The sequence below is a fragment of the Micromys minutus genome, assembly GCF_963924665.1.
Source record: "Micromys minutus genome assembly, chromosome: 15".
In the NCBI taxonomy this organism is placed as follows: Eukaryota; Metazoa; Chordata; class Mammalia; order Rodentia; family Muridae; genus Micromys; species Micromys minutus.
In genome coordinates, this window is record NC_137984.1 from 35,190,977 (window position 1) to 35,209,406 (window position 18,430).

Sequence of the window (18,430 nt, forward strand, 5' to 3'; positions counted from 1 at the left end):
ATCTGCTAGGGTCGATTTCTAGAACCACCACTTCCTCCATAAGTAGGAAGAAAGAAAGGAGGAAGGGAAGGAGGGAGGGAGGGAGGGAGGGAGAGAGGGAGGGAGGGAGAGAGAGAGGGAGAGAGGGAGGGCACGGTATATGAAGATGAAGGTGAATTTAGGCTATGTGGTATGAGCCTATCTCTCCAAAGAAGACAAGAACCCTCATTGCTCTCCTTTGGATTAACGAATGACTCCCTTTAAACATGATACAGTTCTAAAAGGAGCTGCTATTTTCACAGCAGGTTCACAGCAAGATTCGGCAGGGGTTACAAACTGGAAAAATATAGCACATGGTAAAACTTTTTTTTTTTCTGGTGTAGTTTCTGACTGTAGCCCAGGCTGGCCTGGAACACCTCAGCAGCCCTCTTGCCTCAGCCTCCTCGGTGTTGGGACTTCGGGTGTGAGACACCACACCCAGCTCATAGCTCATAAAGCAGTAAGTTTCTGCTGCACAGCTTCTGGGATGGACTGGCGCTCTGCGTCTATGGGGCTTGGGCGGGAGGGGAGGGGTGTCCAGCCTCATGCGCATCATCTTTACAGTCCCTCCGTTGTTCTGTGGAATGGTGGGGGGCTGTGGAAAGACTGCTGTCATTCTTTAAACGTTTTGAAGAGAGATTAACATCTTACTTAGGAAAAGGAGTACACATGCGTGTATAGTGTATGTACAAATGGTAAAGTAACTCTAATTCGAGGCGTCCAAAGGCAGGAAACAGGAAGGCAAGGCTGAAGAGACGGCTTTTGGAAGATTACTGTCTGTGTTATCCGTGAAGAGGCGGATGCATGGTATTTGAGCACAGGTGAGCAGCCACGGGGCAGAGGGTAGGTTGGAATAAATGAGCGGTTTGAAGTTATTGCTACTCAGAGAAGAGCCTAGCTATATGGCCAAGGCATTTGTAAATGAATTTTGAGTCTGGGTCTTATTTCTGAGCTCATGGGGCTGGAAGGAAGAATCGGAACAAACTCTACAATCAAAGGGGAGAAGGCGAAGGCAAAGAGCAGAGTTACAAGCAAAAGCGAACACTCTGAAATTTTAGGTTGTGCAAAGATTACTCTTTCTGCTAGTAGAAGCTCCACAGACAGTTTTGTCTTAGCTGATGTGGAAATAAACCCACCAGGGGACCCTCCCCCTCCTTCATCCCACCAGGAAACTCTTTTACACATACATGCACACACACTCATACAGAGAAATACACACACACAGGAGCACATGCACCCCACCCCACCCCACCCCACTCCACACCACCCCATCCCACCCCACCCATCCCACCCCACTCCACACCACCCCATCCCACCCCACCCCACCCCACCCACCCCACCCCACCCCACCCCATTCCACCTCACCCCACCCCACTCCACCCCATCCCACCCCACCCCACCCATCCCACCCCACTCCACACCACCCCATCCCACCCCACCCCACCCCACCCACCCCACCCCACCCCATTCCACCTCACCCCACCCCACCCCACTCCACCCCACCCCACCCCACTCCACCCCACCCCACTCCACCCCACCCCCACCCCACCCCACCCCACCCCACTCCACCCCACCCCCACCCCACCCCACCCCACCCCACTCCACCCCACCCCACCCCACCCCCATTCCTTCACCTCACTGCATAAGTAAATTTGGTCCGAGGTACTGCATTTTTTAGTAACTCCAGACCAACTACCGTTTTAGCTTTTGCCAATACCACTGTCAAGTGCCTGCTCTCCAAGGGACAGCATTGTGAAATACGCTTTCTAAACACCAACCTGCACAGGATTCGGAGGGAAGGGAATGTTTATTTGTCATCAGTGTTTCTGACACTACCGTCAGAATTTTGCAGGTCTGCTAGAGCGCTAAGCTTGACTGACAGCATTTCCAAGAGTTCACAATTTCACGGCTAAGGTTCCGATCGAGGCAATAGGGTTATTAACTTAATATAAATGAAGCTTTAAAAAAAAGGATATAAAAGGCAATTTATAGACAATATTAATAACTCAAACATTAGACTGAGAGACACAGGAAGGCCACTACCTACATCAGACAGAACATCAGGAGGGCGGGACAGTGCTTTCATGTAAGACACCTTTGGTCACTAGCATACTAGTGTGAGTAAGGCAGTGTGGAAGGAAGGCAGGCACAGAATACAAGCAAGCATGGTGCTGCAGGAAGCTGATGGCTGGCAGCAGGCACCGGGCAGCTCCTCAGTCATCCTCGCCTCCGCAGAGCAGCAGCAGAGCCTTCTTATAGTCTCCAGATGTGTCGCCCTGGAACCCAAACACACTCCGTCAACCCTGTGACTCACAGAAGCCCCAGGAAAGAAAAGCTCAGGAAATAGCTAAGCATGACTCGTGACTTCCCTCCCAACTGTGCAAGGGCTCTGCCTGACTCTCACAACCGGAATGCTACTCCGGGGAAATTCCTACCAGTGCCGCCCAGTTTAACTTTCTATTTTTACCCCTCAAGGGCTGTTCTCTTAATGGAGTGGAGTACATTCTTCCATCGAGAAGCAGAGAGGGCAAGAAAGCCTTTCCAAGTATGTTAAATCATCAAGCTTTCAAAACAGATGCCCAGTTTCTCTCCAGGGTACTACGGCTCAGCCTTGGACACAGGCATAGCACATGCTTCCTCGGGCTTGTCTCCTAACACTTATGTGTGAAACACTGATGTCTTACGTGCACAGACTCACTGGCAACCTTCAACCCCAAGCTCCACACACCACACACATTAAATCCAAGGCTTTTGCTCAACTGAAACACCAGACTACACATGGTCTACAAGGAAAGATGTCAAAAGGCCTGCACCGCATTTCAAGGTTAAAATCATGGGGTGCTTCTCTTTGTTGCCTCAGCCCCTTAGTGCAGCTGTGACCTGACACCAGAGGCTGACCCAGTGATGGCAAACAACAATAAGAAATGCTGATGGGAGGGAGGAGCTAGCAAAGAGATGAAGCTAGTGAATACACAAGCATACATTCTAAAACTGGACAAAGCCTTGGGTCTGTGGCGCCTTGGCCGGAGCTGTAAGCCAGCTTCCCATTTATCCTTCTTTAGAACCCCCTGCTCTAATCCTAGGACTACAGCTTTAATTCAGCGCAGGAATTGGGCTCCTTCATCCAGTTCCTTCCTGCTGCCCCGCCCAGCTCTGCGTTTCTAACGCAAACCCAAATTCTACCTTGATCATAGAATACAGGGAGGTGGCGAAGTTCTTCCGAAACTCCTTCCTTATGTTAAACAGATCGATCTCGCTCCTCGACACCACCACTCTGATGAGGGTGTGATCGTCCGTCCCAGCACCCTTTAAAGGAGAAAAGAGCACAGGTGTGAAGTCTTCACATGCAGCATTAACTGCCCCTGGTTTGAGGTAAAGCATTAAAGTACTGTAGCGTAGGAGAAACATAATCTGAAGCATAACCATGAGCATCCCCAGGGTGTCATCTGAAGCATCATCGGAGTTAGAGAAGGATGCATTCATTAGACGTAGGGTATCTCCTCACCTTCATGGCATAGTAGAGGGTCTCTGCAAGGTAGGCAGGTATGCTCCGAATAGACTTCACTAAGAAAACATATGATACAACTGTCAGAAGCTATCTGGACATGAAGAATGGCGTCATCAAAATGCAAACATTTGTCTCCTGCTCTTAGCTCTGCTTCTAAGGGTAAAACTGAGGTGCCCTGCAGAGGGACATCTGCAAGCTGCTCGGTCCCCTCCTCAGCTGTCTTACTATCTACCTTGGCTCACTTCAGGTGTGTGAGTGTGCCTTTCCAGAAAGGCACTGGAAAAGAGACTCTTCTCTGTGCCCCTTTGTTCTCTGTGGTCTTTGTTGGTACCTGGGTGGTTATAATGTTATATCTTTCATCACTGATAAGTTATTAAGTAGCTTAAAAGTTTTTGTTCCAAGACATCCGATCAAATGATACAAGAATACTACTCTAATCTCTGGAAACACTTGGACTGACCTTCTGTAATCTCTCTGAATTCTCCAAACTAAATCTCAAAATTCACACAAGCAGCCTGGGTATATCTATTGCAGTTCAGACACCGGGCCAGGCTGCCAAAGAGGCAGCTCGCCTCCACCACATCACAGCTGACATAGGTTAAGGGCCTGCAGACACGAGCTGCCCAGCAAAGGACACCTAGCACACAAAAACTCCGTAGGATTGTCAAATGACAATCCTTCAGCTCTGATGCCTCTCAATTCTTCCTTTTCGAAGATTGAGAAAGGCAGCTTCTCAGGCAGACTGAGAAATTATCTGGCTAGGGAAAAACAATGCATGTGCTTGACATGATAGAAGGTGGTTGTTTCCAGGTTAAATAGCCTGGAGTTTTAATTCAGTGCTCATAAGTATTATTTTTATTGTGACTTTAAGACAATTCCTACTGATGTTCTTAGTGCTTCCATATAGTCAGGAAAACAACCAGACAGCCGTGTATTCCGAGCACCAACACGGACCCAAGGGAAACCTCAGGAGTTTGCTTCATCCAGTGCTATGTCATCCCCTGCCTTCCATGAAGAAACATGCTTATTTTCAGAGTTAGCCTCAAGTGGATGAAAGCAATTCATATAAGAATAAATATCACACGTTGTGGAGTCACCTACCGACAGCCAGGAGCAACTGCTCCAAGTTCCCCGAGGTCTCTCGGTCAATGGTTTCCTCAATCTGGAATCCTGATATTGTCATATACTTGTCAAACACTAGAAAAAATAGAGCAGAACATGCTTTTTTATTCGCTGAGGAGACAGATACTCCCTCTAAAAAGAAGCTGTAACTTTCACCAGGTGTTATCTGTCCAAGCAGCGTCCCACCCCGTCCTCCTTGGTGTCAGAGCCCTGTGTTCCGGGCCTCAGTGTGGTAAGCCCTAAGCGATGATTTACATTTGTATTCATAGGCATAAGCATGGAGATAATACTTGGGCATAAGCAACCATGCATGGCTTCTAAACAGTATTTCATAAATGCTGGTTTTCTGGCCCCCTCGCTAGTTGCAATCAGTGATTAATGCAATCAATTTACCAACAGGTAAATCTGCCGTGAGAGATCCTGAAAAGCCCTTATCCTTCCTTCTAATAAGTGACTTACAAATGTGACTAACTTAACTTGCTTTCCTCTTCTTGCTGTGAACCACTTTGTGAAGATGAGATAATGAGCAAAGAAGGAACATGAGGGGCACAGAGCAGTGTGGCAGGGAAACAGAAAGATGCACGATCCTGCCAAACCAACACATCACAGCCACAGAAATGACACACAACTGTTAAAGCCACAATGAGGGTTGTCACATGCTACCAAGATTACTGTAAACTGATGCAGGCATGCCTTAGGAGACTTCTTAGTCTCCTGAGGGTAATTCTTAGGGTGAGACACACCTTGGTGTCTGATGGCCCCCGATGCCCCTCACCACCTCTGACAGTGAACAGATTGCTAAGGTCATCTAGTTTTGCAAAGACTACAGCAGCAGTGTCAAGAACATCTGAGATTTCTCAAGATTCAACTGTGAAAACTGATTTGGCTCTGAAGCAGGCAGATGGTCAGACTTGCCCATGCACTTCCCAGATTTCCCACAGCATTTGTCTCAAACAATTATACTTACCTCTTCTCAAATGAGACACACTGCGTGTCCCAAAGATGGTGATGAACTTTTCTTCATCCGTCCCCCACTTCAGCTCTCCAGCCTGGAACAAGGCCTGCAACAAACCACCCCGATGAATCACTCAGCTTCTCATCACCCTACCCCTTCATCACACAGTGAATCGGCCTGCCTGTGGACCAGGTTTGTGAGTTACATGCAAATGCAGAAATGACACAGGAGTTCATCGTTCCAAATGCTGCCTGGAATATCCCATCTTCTAGGGGAGATGCTGTGTGCTGAAAAAGCTCCTGTCATCTCACTGTTGAACACTGACTTGCAGACTGGAAAGTAACTCAATGAGCAGCTGTCTCGTGTTCTACTTTGCTCATCCTATAGCTGCTGTCATGTTTATAGCCTGTGACATAAAAGTAAACTCCGTATTTCCTCTTTACATCTGTGATTTAAGCGGAGTCACTTATAGAATACCTTGTACCCAGCTACACACATCTTAGTATGCTAAAATGCTGCAGTGGTAGGTATCTACAGAGAACATAAGAAATACTCTTGACACCACTTGAGTACCATATTCACTTTTGACATGAAAAAAATATAAATGCTCACCTAAGTTCATGCACAAGTTTACAAAACTTATACGTGAGCATTATGAAATCTGAGGTCACTTGAGATGTGGCCAGTCTTCACAATGTCAGAGTTAACAACCTTTTGGTCACTGTTACTCATTAATAAACAAATCCCTGTTGGGTCAAAAAGGATAGAATTTGCCTGGAGATGGCCTTCTGTCCATCAGGACACTCCAAATATGGATAAGACATGACAGTGGCTTGCCTGTGAATATATGACTTTTGATTTTGGTAGATACAAGCAAGTGCATTACAGAGGTCTGGGACTAGTGTTTATTTTATCTCCGGAGAATTAAAAGACCCTTTCCTACATCTTTGTGCACAATGAACAGATTCCACCTTCTGTCTCCCTCCTTTCTCTAAAAGTTCAATCCTCTGCCTAGAGAACGCATTTGTCAAGAAAGATGATACCTATCAGTTTTAACACTCTTAAAATACTAAGTCAGTTTAATCCATTTAAAAATGTGCAGATTATAAAAAGTAAAGTATACTGTGCACATGTTCAGTTCCCAAGTGGATGATCTGCTATGGCTTATCAGATTCCTGGTATGACAGGCCTTCTTCAGTGCCAGGTGTCAGTAGAGAAAACCTCAGAGGTTTATGTGAAAGGCCTTCCACCATCTCAGCTTACTTTACACCAAATCACAGATCTTCCTAGTGAAGACAATCTCTGGGTCCTGATACAAGGTACAAAGAGCACACTCCCTCGAAGACCTGAGAGAGGAGGTCTGCAAAAGGCTGAATTGCTGATAAGAACAGTCATGAACACACGGCCAGTGTGGCTTGCTCTCTGCTGCTCCTGGTCATGACAAAGGGTGTAGAGTGCTGAGTTCCATCAGAAGATTTTAAAGAAGTCCCCTCATAACAGTATTCACACATACACAGTTTCACTTTGTGTTCTAAATGGCTGTATCTGCTGGATGGCAGGTAGGTGACATGCCCACAGCCTAGGTAATCAACACAGTACCCAGATAATGACATCAGTGGGTGGGAGGGGTTGAGAACCATGGCCCAACTCAGACATGTAGGATCAGAGCTGAAGCCGAGGATCTGTAGGTGACCCACAGGCCCATTAATGTGAGAGGTAAGAAACAAATGGTAAAAAGAAAAATCAATGAGAAGGCTCAAGTGGACTACTTTCCAAAAGCTTCTCCCATAGCATGGTGCCGATTACATCAGCTGCGCTGGGAAGTCTGCCCACAGGACCCTGATGTAGGTCACCTGAGATGATACACTGTCACCTGAGACTACAGTTGGCTTCCCACACTTTAAGCACTGAAAAGCTTCCAGAGCTCCCAGTCCCGAGAGCAGGAACATGAGAACTGTGTGGTCTCACATGAAAGCTCAAGGGAATCAAAGCCTAGAAAGCAATGCTGTCTTCTGCAACTGGGCAAAGCCTCTCCCTGGGAGAGGATGCCTTGAAAGGTCTGTTCTTATCTTTTGTCTACAAGAAAGCAGAATTATGTTGGATCTGATGAGCTTTTAGCCTATACTTAATAAGTGCTTCATATGCTATAGGAAATCAGAATGGGGAGCTAACACTGAACATGAGGTTTGTGGAATCGAAGAGAAAGGGTGCTGGAATCACAGAGCCAGGCTGGGAACTAGAGCTCTACAATTTCTCAGAGGGCCTGGGCTTACTGCCTTGTTCACAGTTGGGAAAGGCCTCTTGGAGCTAAGTGTAGCGCTTCCTCCTGAATCACTTACTGACTGAATGGCAGCACTACTGTAGATAAGAGGCTGAAACTAACCTGACACTGTGCCCTGGCAAGGCAGACAGACAGGGAGACAGAAACAGGAAGACTGGGATGCTACAGTTTTGCATGATGGCCACCTGATTCATGCCCTGAAGGTCAGAAGGGGCCAATTAGAAAGCATATAAAATGGAACTGATGTTTGGATCCTATGATATGGAATATGAAGGGGTTTATGAACCACATTCAGGGGCTTGAACTTCAACCTAAGAACAATGAAACACTAAGTTTGAAGGGCTTAGACAGGAACGGGGCACAATAAGCTGACACTTATGAGGCAGAATACAAGTAAAATACTGTACAGTGAGCTCCCAGAAAATGTTTCCTTTTTCCCTCTAGGGAGGCAGAGACCACAATGATTGAAGCTGTTAAGAAATCAACCACCCAAAATAAGATAACTTTCTCCTCTTTAGCAAAGCCAGATGACACATTGCTGGCAATTGCATAGAGTGGTTGATCAGATGTCCCATTTTCAGTGGCACATTAACTAAAGCATGATTAGAGATGCTGGTGATTTAAGGAGTCCAGTTACTCTAAGGCCAATTCCTAGGTTTCAATGGTTCTGATTCATATGTCCTAATGTTTATTTCCTACATTTGATTGTTTTATAAATCACGCCAAAACTGCACTGGGATCCAGAAGTCCCTGAAGTAAAAATGTTCACTTGGGAGTTGACAAGAAAACAACCATCCTGTTTAGAATGTGTCACAGGAAACACAGAGAATTTCCTAAAACAAACCAACATGTCATTTCTTTTGTAATAAAATGCCATGTAAATCATAAACACTTTATTTTTCCTTATTCTATCCGACTAAGAAAACCTCTTCCATCACGGTATTGAAATGGTAACGTGGGGCTTTTTATTTCTTAATTCTCCACTTTGTGAATGATAAAAAAGAACATGTCTAGGTGTAACTTGCAATGAAATTTGTATATTTTTACCTCCACTTTGGGTGACAGTATTCTCTTGGCCAGATCAGAATAAGAAAAATGTACCTACCAACATGGGTCATATATTTTGTAGGGAGCTGTTAAATACATTTTTTAAAAGGTTCTTAAAATACACATTGTGGTTTTTCACTGCTGTAAATTAGTTTTAATTTCTAAGTCATAACAAAGGTGTCGTAGAATACTGACTCACCTGAGCATCCAGTTCAACTTGAGCATCATCAATTGCAGTATCAGGGTCTCTATTCGCCTATAAGAAATGACATCACACTTCAGAGCCTCTGCATTCAGATGGAAGGATGCACTTGATGCCTATGCACAAGGCACTTTCTCTCCCCGAGAAACTACGCTTGTGCTAAAATCATAGCAACCCTACATCATGCTATACCACACTATACAGCAGGGTCCAAACCAGTCCAGCCCTGCTGGTCCTTAGTATTATGGACGAACAAGATGCATACAGATGCCTGAAATGAATGAATGAACAGGCTCTTTACAGTCTGAATCAGATATTTTGAGACAAAAACACAGACAGATTGTAGCCATTACCATGGAAATCTAAACAAACCAGAAATCACTGGAAGAATTTTTGGTGGCCTTAACTTAATACAGGCAGGTCATTCCAACAACCCCTTAGTCAAATTATGTTAAGTCTCTACCAGTACCTGAAGGAGGACCACCAACATCCTCTGGTAGAACCCTGAGGTATCCCCCACCACATCATCTTCCAGGTTGGAACCATATTCTGCAAAACAACGATTTCATACTTATTTATAGCATCTCTGAATTAGAAAAACCTGCCCCATTTATCAAGTGAACGAGACATAAAGAAAGACATATTTGATTAACAAAAATCCTTTCTCTACCATCTCTGAGTGTTCCAAAGGTGGATGGCAAATTCAACAAGTGAGTGCCAAATAAAAATAGGCTGGCTCTATTAATATCTGCCGAAAGCAATCACTCAAGCCTTAATTATGGCAGCCACTCCAAAATGCTCTCCCCATATAATTAGCAATATGAAGACAAGGATGACAGTGTAAAGCTTGAAAAGTGTAAAAATTCAATGATAATCTTAAGGTGAAACTCTGCTTCTCGCAAATATTTTATGTGATTTTTTTTTGCAAGATGTTTTTCATCCTATGAATTCTTGCCTCTGCATGGTGGTACTTTCCCCCTGATAAGACAGTTAAGTCACCTCGGACAGACAGAATGATGTTTTGAAAGGTAACCCCTCCACCTCGGTTTCCAACTCCTCAGCCCAAGGTCACAGGAAAGCAGAGAACTGAGAGCTACTGAGGCCTATGACCTTTGACTCCCTCTCAATCACATCTCAAATCATTCCTGCCATGTAGTATTACAATGTTTCATCATCGTTTGAAAGCAGGAATATTTTTAAAGCCTGAAGCTTCTATTTTACGTGCATTAGAACCAGTCACCCAAATACAAAACTTTGTAGGCAGCTCTGATTCCTTCCTCTGCTCTAATACCTATAACTATTTATCAAATCCTCCCCCCAAAAAATTGCTCCTCTGATTGGTACTCTTCAGGATTCCCCACCTCCCAGAGACCTCAATGGTGCCATAATTACTACATCGCTTCCTCGCTGCCTCCCTACAGAGCTATCCATCAAGTACACCTCTAGACTCAAACCTCCTTCCTTCTTTCAACTGTTCATTCACATTCCATCATTGAAGTTCATCATCCAGGCACATAAAATCCCTAAACTGCCTACCTACCCAGTGCAGTGTATCTTCATACAGAAACACACGTGCCCTTCCCGAGAGTGAGGCTCCATCGGATCTCTCTGCCTACTCTCTGCAGCCACTGATGAGCTAAGTCACCTTTACCTACCGAAACCCGTCTTGTCTTTTCTTCCCCAGTTTGCTAAGCTACAAGGAGTCAATAAAAGATGTATTATTTAAAGCATACATCATGCTTGATACACTGTACCACAAACTAACCGGTTCCACCACGCAGCTTTCTGTGGATGGTGAAACACTGAAGAAAATTTCAGGTACACAATAAAGTACTATGAATAGTCACCTTGCTACAACTAGATCTCCACGCCTTCTCCACTCTATGTCACTGTGTCGTGGTTGGGCACCATCTCTCCATCATTTCCTTTCATCACCCCACCTGTCAGCCTTGGCAAACACCACATTACTGTTGACAGTTATAGCTGTTTTATCATTCATTTGGATTCTACTCACATAGGATCATAGGGTGTTTGTCTTTCTGCCCCTAGCTCACTCCATATAATATAATACCTTCCCTGCTGACCTGTGCAATTGCAAATATCACAAGTTTCATGTTTAAGGCTAAGTAATGTGGCAGTGTGTGTGTGTGTGTGTGTGTGTGTGTGTGTGTGTGTGTGTGTGTGTTTGAGCATGCACAAGCATAAACCTCACTCTTCTCACTCTTTCTCCATGCATCTTCCAATGGATACTTAGTAAGTCACCTGCTCTTGAAATTCCACTATCTAATTTGTATCATGAAGCCTCCCCTAAGACCCAAAGCCACCATGCTCTCTCATTCCTGTCTGCATCCTGAACACTTTTCATACACAACTTTAAATTTTTTACCATCCTGTAACTATTGAATATAATGTCACTGAAGATAAGAATGTGGCACGAATGTCTTCAATGCTCCTCAGAACAGTCAGGGCAGCAATGGACACCGGGTCATACCCACTTACACACTGAGCAGGAAGCAGCATGCACATTTACATGCACAATTACTGTAGCACAGATTCTCCGTATCAGCATCCCAAGATGGAGAGCTCTGAAGATCGCATCAAATAAACTGCCTTGATGAGATATGTGTACTACCTCTGCCACAGTGGTAGCAACTATAGTGACTATAAAAAAAAGCTGGAAAGAGACCTGGTAAATTATTTAGTTGCCCGAGATTCCACACTGCTCTGATCCAATGGGCTAAAAGCATCATATCTAAATTCTATACGTGATTCCTATCAGAGGTCCACATTCTCTGACTAATATTTCAGGCTGAGTCTGATGACAGAAAAAACCTGGCAGATCAGAAGTCTTCCTTCCTTTTCATTTCATGAATTTAAATACATTCGAACCATTAAAATATGAACTAGACTGAAATACAGACTCTCTCTCTCTGTCTCTCTCTGTCTCTCTCTCTGTCTCTCTGTCTGTCTCTCTCTGTCTCTCTCTCTCTCTCTCTCTCTCTCTCTCTCTCTCTCTCTCTCTCACACACACACACACACACACACACACACGTCACACTAAAAATAACAACCAGAATACAGAATACTTTATAACCGGGCACATTATCAGCTGAACACATTATCGATGTTTTTATCAACTCCAATCCAGAAAGGGTTTCAGTCTCTCATCCTGTTCCCCAAAATGTCTTCTACATAGCTCTTAACATCTTCCACAAAACTGAATTTATTTAAAGAAAACTTAAATTCATGGAGAGGAGAAAGCCTCTCTATTCTTATACTGTCTGCAAACCCTGTGCAAAACTACCCTTCGTCCTCTCCGGGTGCTGTCAGTCGCTACACCTAGGACGACAAGGTGAGTTTGTTCTTTTATAATTTTGTTGTTTGTTTTTTTTAATAAGAATAGCCTGACATACAGCTCTCTACTCAATAATTAGGTACTGCTGCCACCCATATCCACACAAGACCACATCCACATGACAGATAGACTCCAACTGTTTACCTTCTTCATAAACTTGCTTTATGGCCCTGAGTTCTTCAGGTGTCCTTGAAGCAATAATTTCAGTCAATACTTTCTCATCTGTCCCAGCTCCCTGTTGGAAGATTTGTTTTTAACAGAGAAAACATGTCAATAAGATAAAAAGAAAAGAGAGAGAAACTATTTCCCTGGATGTTACCCAAATTATATAATTACAAAAATATCCAAAACAACATAGATCTATTTCTTCATATACATTATTAGAGTTTAAAAATTCAGCAATCTAATTCTATCTTACTTTTTCTTTTGCCTAATGAAAAATAGAGTCCACTTTTCTATGTCCATCAAACATACCAATATAGTTGAGGTCTTTAACTTTTTCCCTTAAAAACTTTTTCCACTTCCCACTTTGGTGCCCAGAGTAGCACTAGAGGATGCTAAACAAACCCTTAAGATGTGGACTAATGGCTTTTAGGTCCTTGGGTGATGTCTTTAAAGAGGGTGGTGGACCACAGTTGTCTCTTTGGGCTACAGGCCCAAAGCCTTAGGGCCAGTTATTTATGAGCATAAGCCAAAAAATCCTTTATGTTTAAAGAGATCATCACAGGTACTAGGACAGATACATGGCTAACAAACAAAGATTACTTGCTGGAACATACTTCCTGTGTTTCTGAAAAATAATTTTAGCTGGCTTCCTTTCGGTTCTTATAAAGGTCATGCCTACTGCTATATCATCACATATAAATAGAAATATGGCTAAAATTTAGTGCTGTCTGTTTAAGATAGCATAGGTCCTATTTCAGCTTTGCAAAAACTCAAGCCCCAAAATACCTAAGTCCATCCCTAGGGAAGATCTTTGCAGCTAATAATGTTTGTGATGTATTCTGTTAAAAAGGCCTTTTCTTGGGGTCCTGATATTCCATTTACTACAAACTGCAATTGCAGAACATCACAGAGATTCGGCAAGTACAGACTCTTGGCTGGATGATTCCCACTTTTCCACTGTGTGAGCATAATCCCTGAGCTGCTTATTTCATCTGCCCATTCAGAACCAACCTACTAAGGGCAAGCTATTCCCCGTCACTGTCTGAGCAACTGCTTCAACACAGTCAGCTTCCACCTTTTCTACCTCAAAGTTAGTTAAAATACTTCATCTGTAACATTTTCAAGGACCAAAGATATCAAATGAAGGCATAAAAAAAAAATCCAACACACTAAAATCCTACAGACAGTATGTTTGTCGATACAAGATTAAGCTGCACACTTCTCAGGCTTGACCCCTCTTTACTTCTTATTGACTCCCACAGTTTTGTCTGAGCAGCCTTTGCTGAAATGAGTCAAATATAATGCAGGATAATTACCAAACTAAAATGGCACTGTGTAGAACAGAAATGTCCCTTGTCTGCACCCTTTTACCTTAAGAGCATGCTTCAGCTCGTAGGCATCATAGAGCCGAGAGGGCTTCATCAAAGCCACAATTAACTTCTCAAACTTTCCAGTCAGTTCGGACTTCAGGTCATCCACAAGGTCCTACCTCAGAAAACAAAGACTTGGTGACCACAATCTTCCCAAACAGAAATGAAACCCCTTTGCTTTAGTCAATTCCGAGTGTTGCTTCTCCGAGTGTTAGATAAGATATTTGGGCTAAACAAAGCCCTAAGGAACATATACTTAACATCTGCCCTTAACCCCAAACACCAATATTTATCTACCAATGTGTTTAAACGTGTTTTTGTTAATTTTATGCATCAAAATAAAATGGAATCAGTTTACAAAGCAGGCTATTTGGTGTGGTAACATATGCCCAAAATTCCAGTACATGAAAGGGTGGGGCAGGAGGCCAGCCTGGTACCATGTGATAGGGAAATGCCAGGGCCTCCTCATGCCAGGAATATATTCTCAGCCCTTTATAAATGTTGAAGCAGCTATACAGGCTAATCTTGAACTCACTCTGTACCCCAGGTAGGATTTATTTCTTCTTCCTCTTCTTCTTCCTCCTCTTCCCCCCACCCCTCCTCCATCTTCCCTCCTTCTTCCTTTTTTTTTTTTTTTTTTTTTTTTTTTTTTTTTTTTTTGAGCTTGGGTCTCTGTATGGTGTACCCTGGCTGTCCCAGAACTCACTATGTAAATCACGCTGTCCTCAAACTCACAGAGACCCGTGTACTTCTGCCTCCTGAATACTGGAATTCAAAGCACAGGCTATCATACCTGGCTCCTTCAACCTCTGAAATATCTCAAATTACAGGCCTGCAACACTACGTTCAGCTTTATACAGTAAGATTCTACCTCAAAATCCCAAGCCCCACTCATCCACCCGCCTACCTAAAAAGCTTAACTAGAAATGTTGCTCGGTGGCAGAGCACGTGGGCTGTGTAAGGCGTGTATTCAGCATACATATTGTTTTCAACATCCTTGCAGAAGCGTCCTTATAAAAGCTCTCGACAACAGATGCTGGCGAGGTTGCGGAGAAAGAGGAACCCTTCTCCACTGTTGGTGGGGTTGCAAACTAATACAACCACTCTGGAAATCAGTCTGGCAATACCTCAGAAAATTGGACATAATACTACCTGAAGACCCAGCTATTCCACTTCTGGGCATATACCCCAGAGACACCTTAGTACACAACAAAGATATATGCACCACAATGTTCATAGCAGCTCTATTTATAATAGCCAGAAGCTGGAAAGAACCCAGATGTCCTTCAGTAGATGAATGGATACAAAAATTGTGGTACATTTACACAATGGAATACTACTCAGCCACCAGAAACAATGACTTAACCAAATTCTTAAGAAAACGGCTGCATCTAGAGAATATCATCCTGAGTGAGATAACCCAGTCACAAAAGAACAGACATAATATGCAGTCACTGATAGTGGGAAGCTAACCCCTGAGGCTCGGACTGCCCCAGAAACAACTCACAGACTGTATGAAGTCCAAGAAATAAAGAAAACAAAACAAAAAAATCTCTATACAACAAGAAAACTTTGACTATTTCCATGTTACATTTTGTTTTACATGTACTTTATGCTCATACTATAAGTGTTTATTATTATCATTATTATTATTATCATCATTATTATTATTATTATTATTATTATTATTTTTAAAAAAAAGCTCTCCCAGAGGCTTGGTTGAATCTCAATGGCAGAGCACTGTATCACCATTTACAGAGCCTTGGGTCAAACCCCCACCACCAGAATTGGGATTAAACACTTTCTTCCGGAGGGCAGTGTGGTTCAGTGGCGAGCACCTGGTCCTGGGCTTTAACAGCAGAAGACACTTACTGGTTCACACTCACTTGTTTCTCAGTAAAAAACAAAAAAAAAAAAAAAACCATAAACTGTCGGAATAACAAGACTACATTATGGTCTGTCACATATGCTCTCAGTAAGATTTCAATCTTTACTATGAACTATTAATTAAGTAAGAAATAAAATCATTTAAATTGCCAACACAGGTGTATACCTAAAACATAGCTACCGAAAGCAAAGAGGAAAGACAATTGTGTGAGGCTACGTTTTGCATTATCTTCTAATGGTGTGGTACGAATCTTCTTTCTTCACTGCATGCACTCTATTGCCATTGCTGTCTGATCATCCAGGGATGGTTGGTGGTCAGAGAGAGGTGAGCAAGTTGCAGAGAGCACTGTGCTATTCTTGAGGACATGTGAGGTGTATAGTATCCTTGAGGTAGAGAGGAAGGTCCTGAAATCTTCCCTACACATACTGGGAGACTGTTTCTCTCAAACTCTTTTAAAACTCATAGCTGGACTCATTCCACCTTAGATGAGCTGTGGTCTTACCCTGCCAAACAGAGTCTTAAACTCCTGAGCAATTTCCTGGCGCTGAGCATTGCTTCGGGAAGTCAGCAGGGTCAGGATGCTGTCCTCATCCGTGCCTGAAATTGACAGGTAGCCGTGAAAGCTTGCCTCCCACTCATGCGTTTTCGAAACAACCCTTCTAATTATCTCAGAAGTTACTCTGTGCTCTTAATACCCTCTATGAAAACATATATCACAGCATGTACAAAGTATTATATTTCATATATATGAAAATACACAAACATGAAAAACATACATGACTATATATAAAGCATATATGTAACCTATATATGTAAAATATATGTGCAATACTTTGTATTTCAAAGATATATGTGTTTGTGTGTGTGTGTATATACATAGAGAGAGAGAGAGAGAGAGAAAAAAAGAAAGAGAGAGAGAGAGATCTTCTATTCTCAATTGGACTTTAAGTAAATGGACAAACACGCCTGGGTGTTTAAAACCTTGGCATGCCTGCTTTGCATGTATAGTTACATAGTTAACCCAATAACGGCTATTCACAAAGCATAACATGCTGGGTGTTATAGGAGATTAAGAAAAGAAAAAAGAACATAGTCCCTGGCTTCAAGTTATGGATGATTTAGCATGGAAAACATAAAAATCTACAAGTAACTCTGAGGTAGAACAGACTAGCAAGTGCCTTAGGGAAGTTCCAAGTGTTATGTGGTCAAAGGAAGGTCACCTGGCTAACCAGAGTAGAAAGGAGTCTGGGGGAACGAGACACACAACACTGTCTTGAAAGGCAGCCAGGGAGGACCGACTTAGAATAAGAACAGAAAAAATGCAGGGCTTGCACGCATAGCAGACACCCAGGCCTGGCTGGATCAGGGATATCAAATACTAATGTGAGTTAAAGGGGGCCTGGGGATGCCATAGGCAACCCCCTTCAAGGCTCAGGTGTAGGAGTGTGAGAATAGGTAAGTCAGTTACACAGGAGAAGCCCCAAGAGGCTGGCAACAGATTAGAAAGTACGGGGGGGGGGGGGGTCTGTAAGAGCTTCCTAAGCAGACAGGAACACAAGCAAGCAGTTTGCCTCACACTGTGCAGGCTGGGCGGGTGGCCCCACAGCACAGAGCCGGTGATACTTGCACATCCAATTCTCGAGAACAAATCTTCAGGATGGTCTACGATATTACTTTGTTATCTGAATGTATTTGTCCCTGCCCCTCAACCCCCAAACCCCCTTATTTGGCTTTGTAGAATTAAAAGGTTTAAATTACCCAAGCCTTTCATGGCCTTCCGAAGAATTTCTGCATCGGCCCTGCCATCAAATCCAGAGAAGTCAGTCACCGTGCCTCGAAGAGCCTGAGAAAGGAACAGCAGTATTAGTCACACTGTGACCAGTATCAGAGCTGGTAATTTGACAGTCCAATCTGACCTTGCTCAAGGTTGGGCTTGGTCTCTAAGTAAATTTGCCATGTGATAAGATCTGTGACCCACTGAAAGGGGAAGAAACCGCTTCAGGAAAAGTGACCAAGGAGAGAAGACACCAAGACCCACGGACAGTAACGTCATCCCTCACTGTGATCTCATCCAATCAAATCGTACATGCCTACAAGCTTCATCGTTGGCTAAGTGTCTCCCCATTCAACCTTGAAGCTTGTACTAAAACGTGAAGCCCCGCCCTGAGCATTCAGTTGAAAACACAGCTCTTGGTTCACATGGCCTTCATACTGGATCCAGGTCCTGTAGATCTCTAGCAACCTTAATCAGCAGTTCCAAAAGTATTTGGTAATGTGTGTGCCAGACAAGACCTTGAAAGATACTCTTTTCTTTATAAGCTTTCCTGTTTCATATTAGCATATGAAGTCCTACTAAGCTCCTGTGATTCCTACAGCAGGAAAGTGGCAGGCACATAAGTAACAGAGTGCAGCAGAGCAGGCAGGTGCACACACTGATCAGGGCTGTGCACTGAACACACACACACACACACACACACACAGACACACACACAGACACACAGACACACACACAGACACAC

General features: G+C 43.6%; 1 protein-coding gene across 1 annotated transcript in view; it reads right to left on the reverse strand.

Annotated features, from left to right (window-relative positions):
- Positions 1-1,806: 1,806 nt before the first annotated feature.
- Positions 1,807-18,430, reverse strand: part of ANXA5 (annexin A5) — a 28,678-nt gene continuing 12,054 nt past the window's right edge. Inside the window, exons 3-13 of the mRNA XM_080929290.1 lie at positions 17,670-17,754; positions 16,414-16,508; positions 14,025-14,138; positions 12,633-12,723; positions 9,603-9,682; positions 9,131-9,187; positions 5,616-5,709; positions 4,628-4,723; positions 3,524-3,582; positions 3,202-3,324; positions 1,807-2,294 (exon numbers count right to left, since the gene is read on the reverse strand). Of these exons, the coding sequence (XP_080785416.1) occupies positions 2,232-2,294; positions 3,202-3,324; positions 3,524-3,582; positions 4,628-4,723; positions 5,616-5,709; positions 9,131-9,187; positions 9,603-9,682; positions 12,633-12,723; positions 14,025-14,138; positions 16,414-16,508; positions 17,670-17,754 (957 nt within the window). The 3' untranslated portion in view covers positions 1,807-2,231. The remainder of the gene's footprint in view (positions 2,295-3,201; positions 3,325-3,523; positions 3,583-4,627; positions 4,724-5,615; positions 5,710-9,130; positions 9,188-9,602; positions 9,683-12,632; positions 12,724-14,024; positions 14,139-16,413; positions 16,509-17,669; positions 17,755-18,430) is intronic.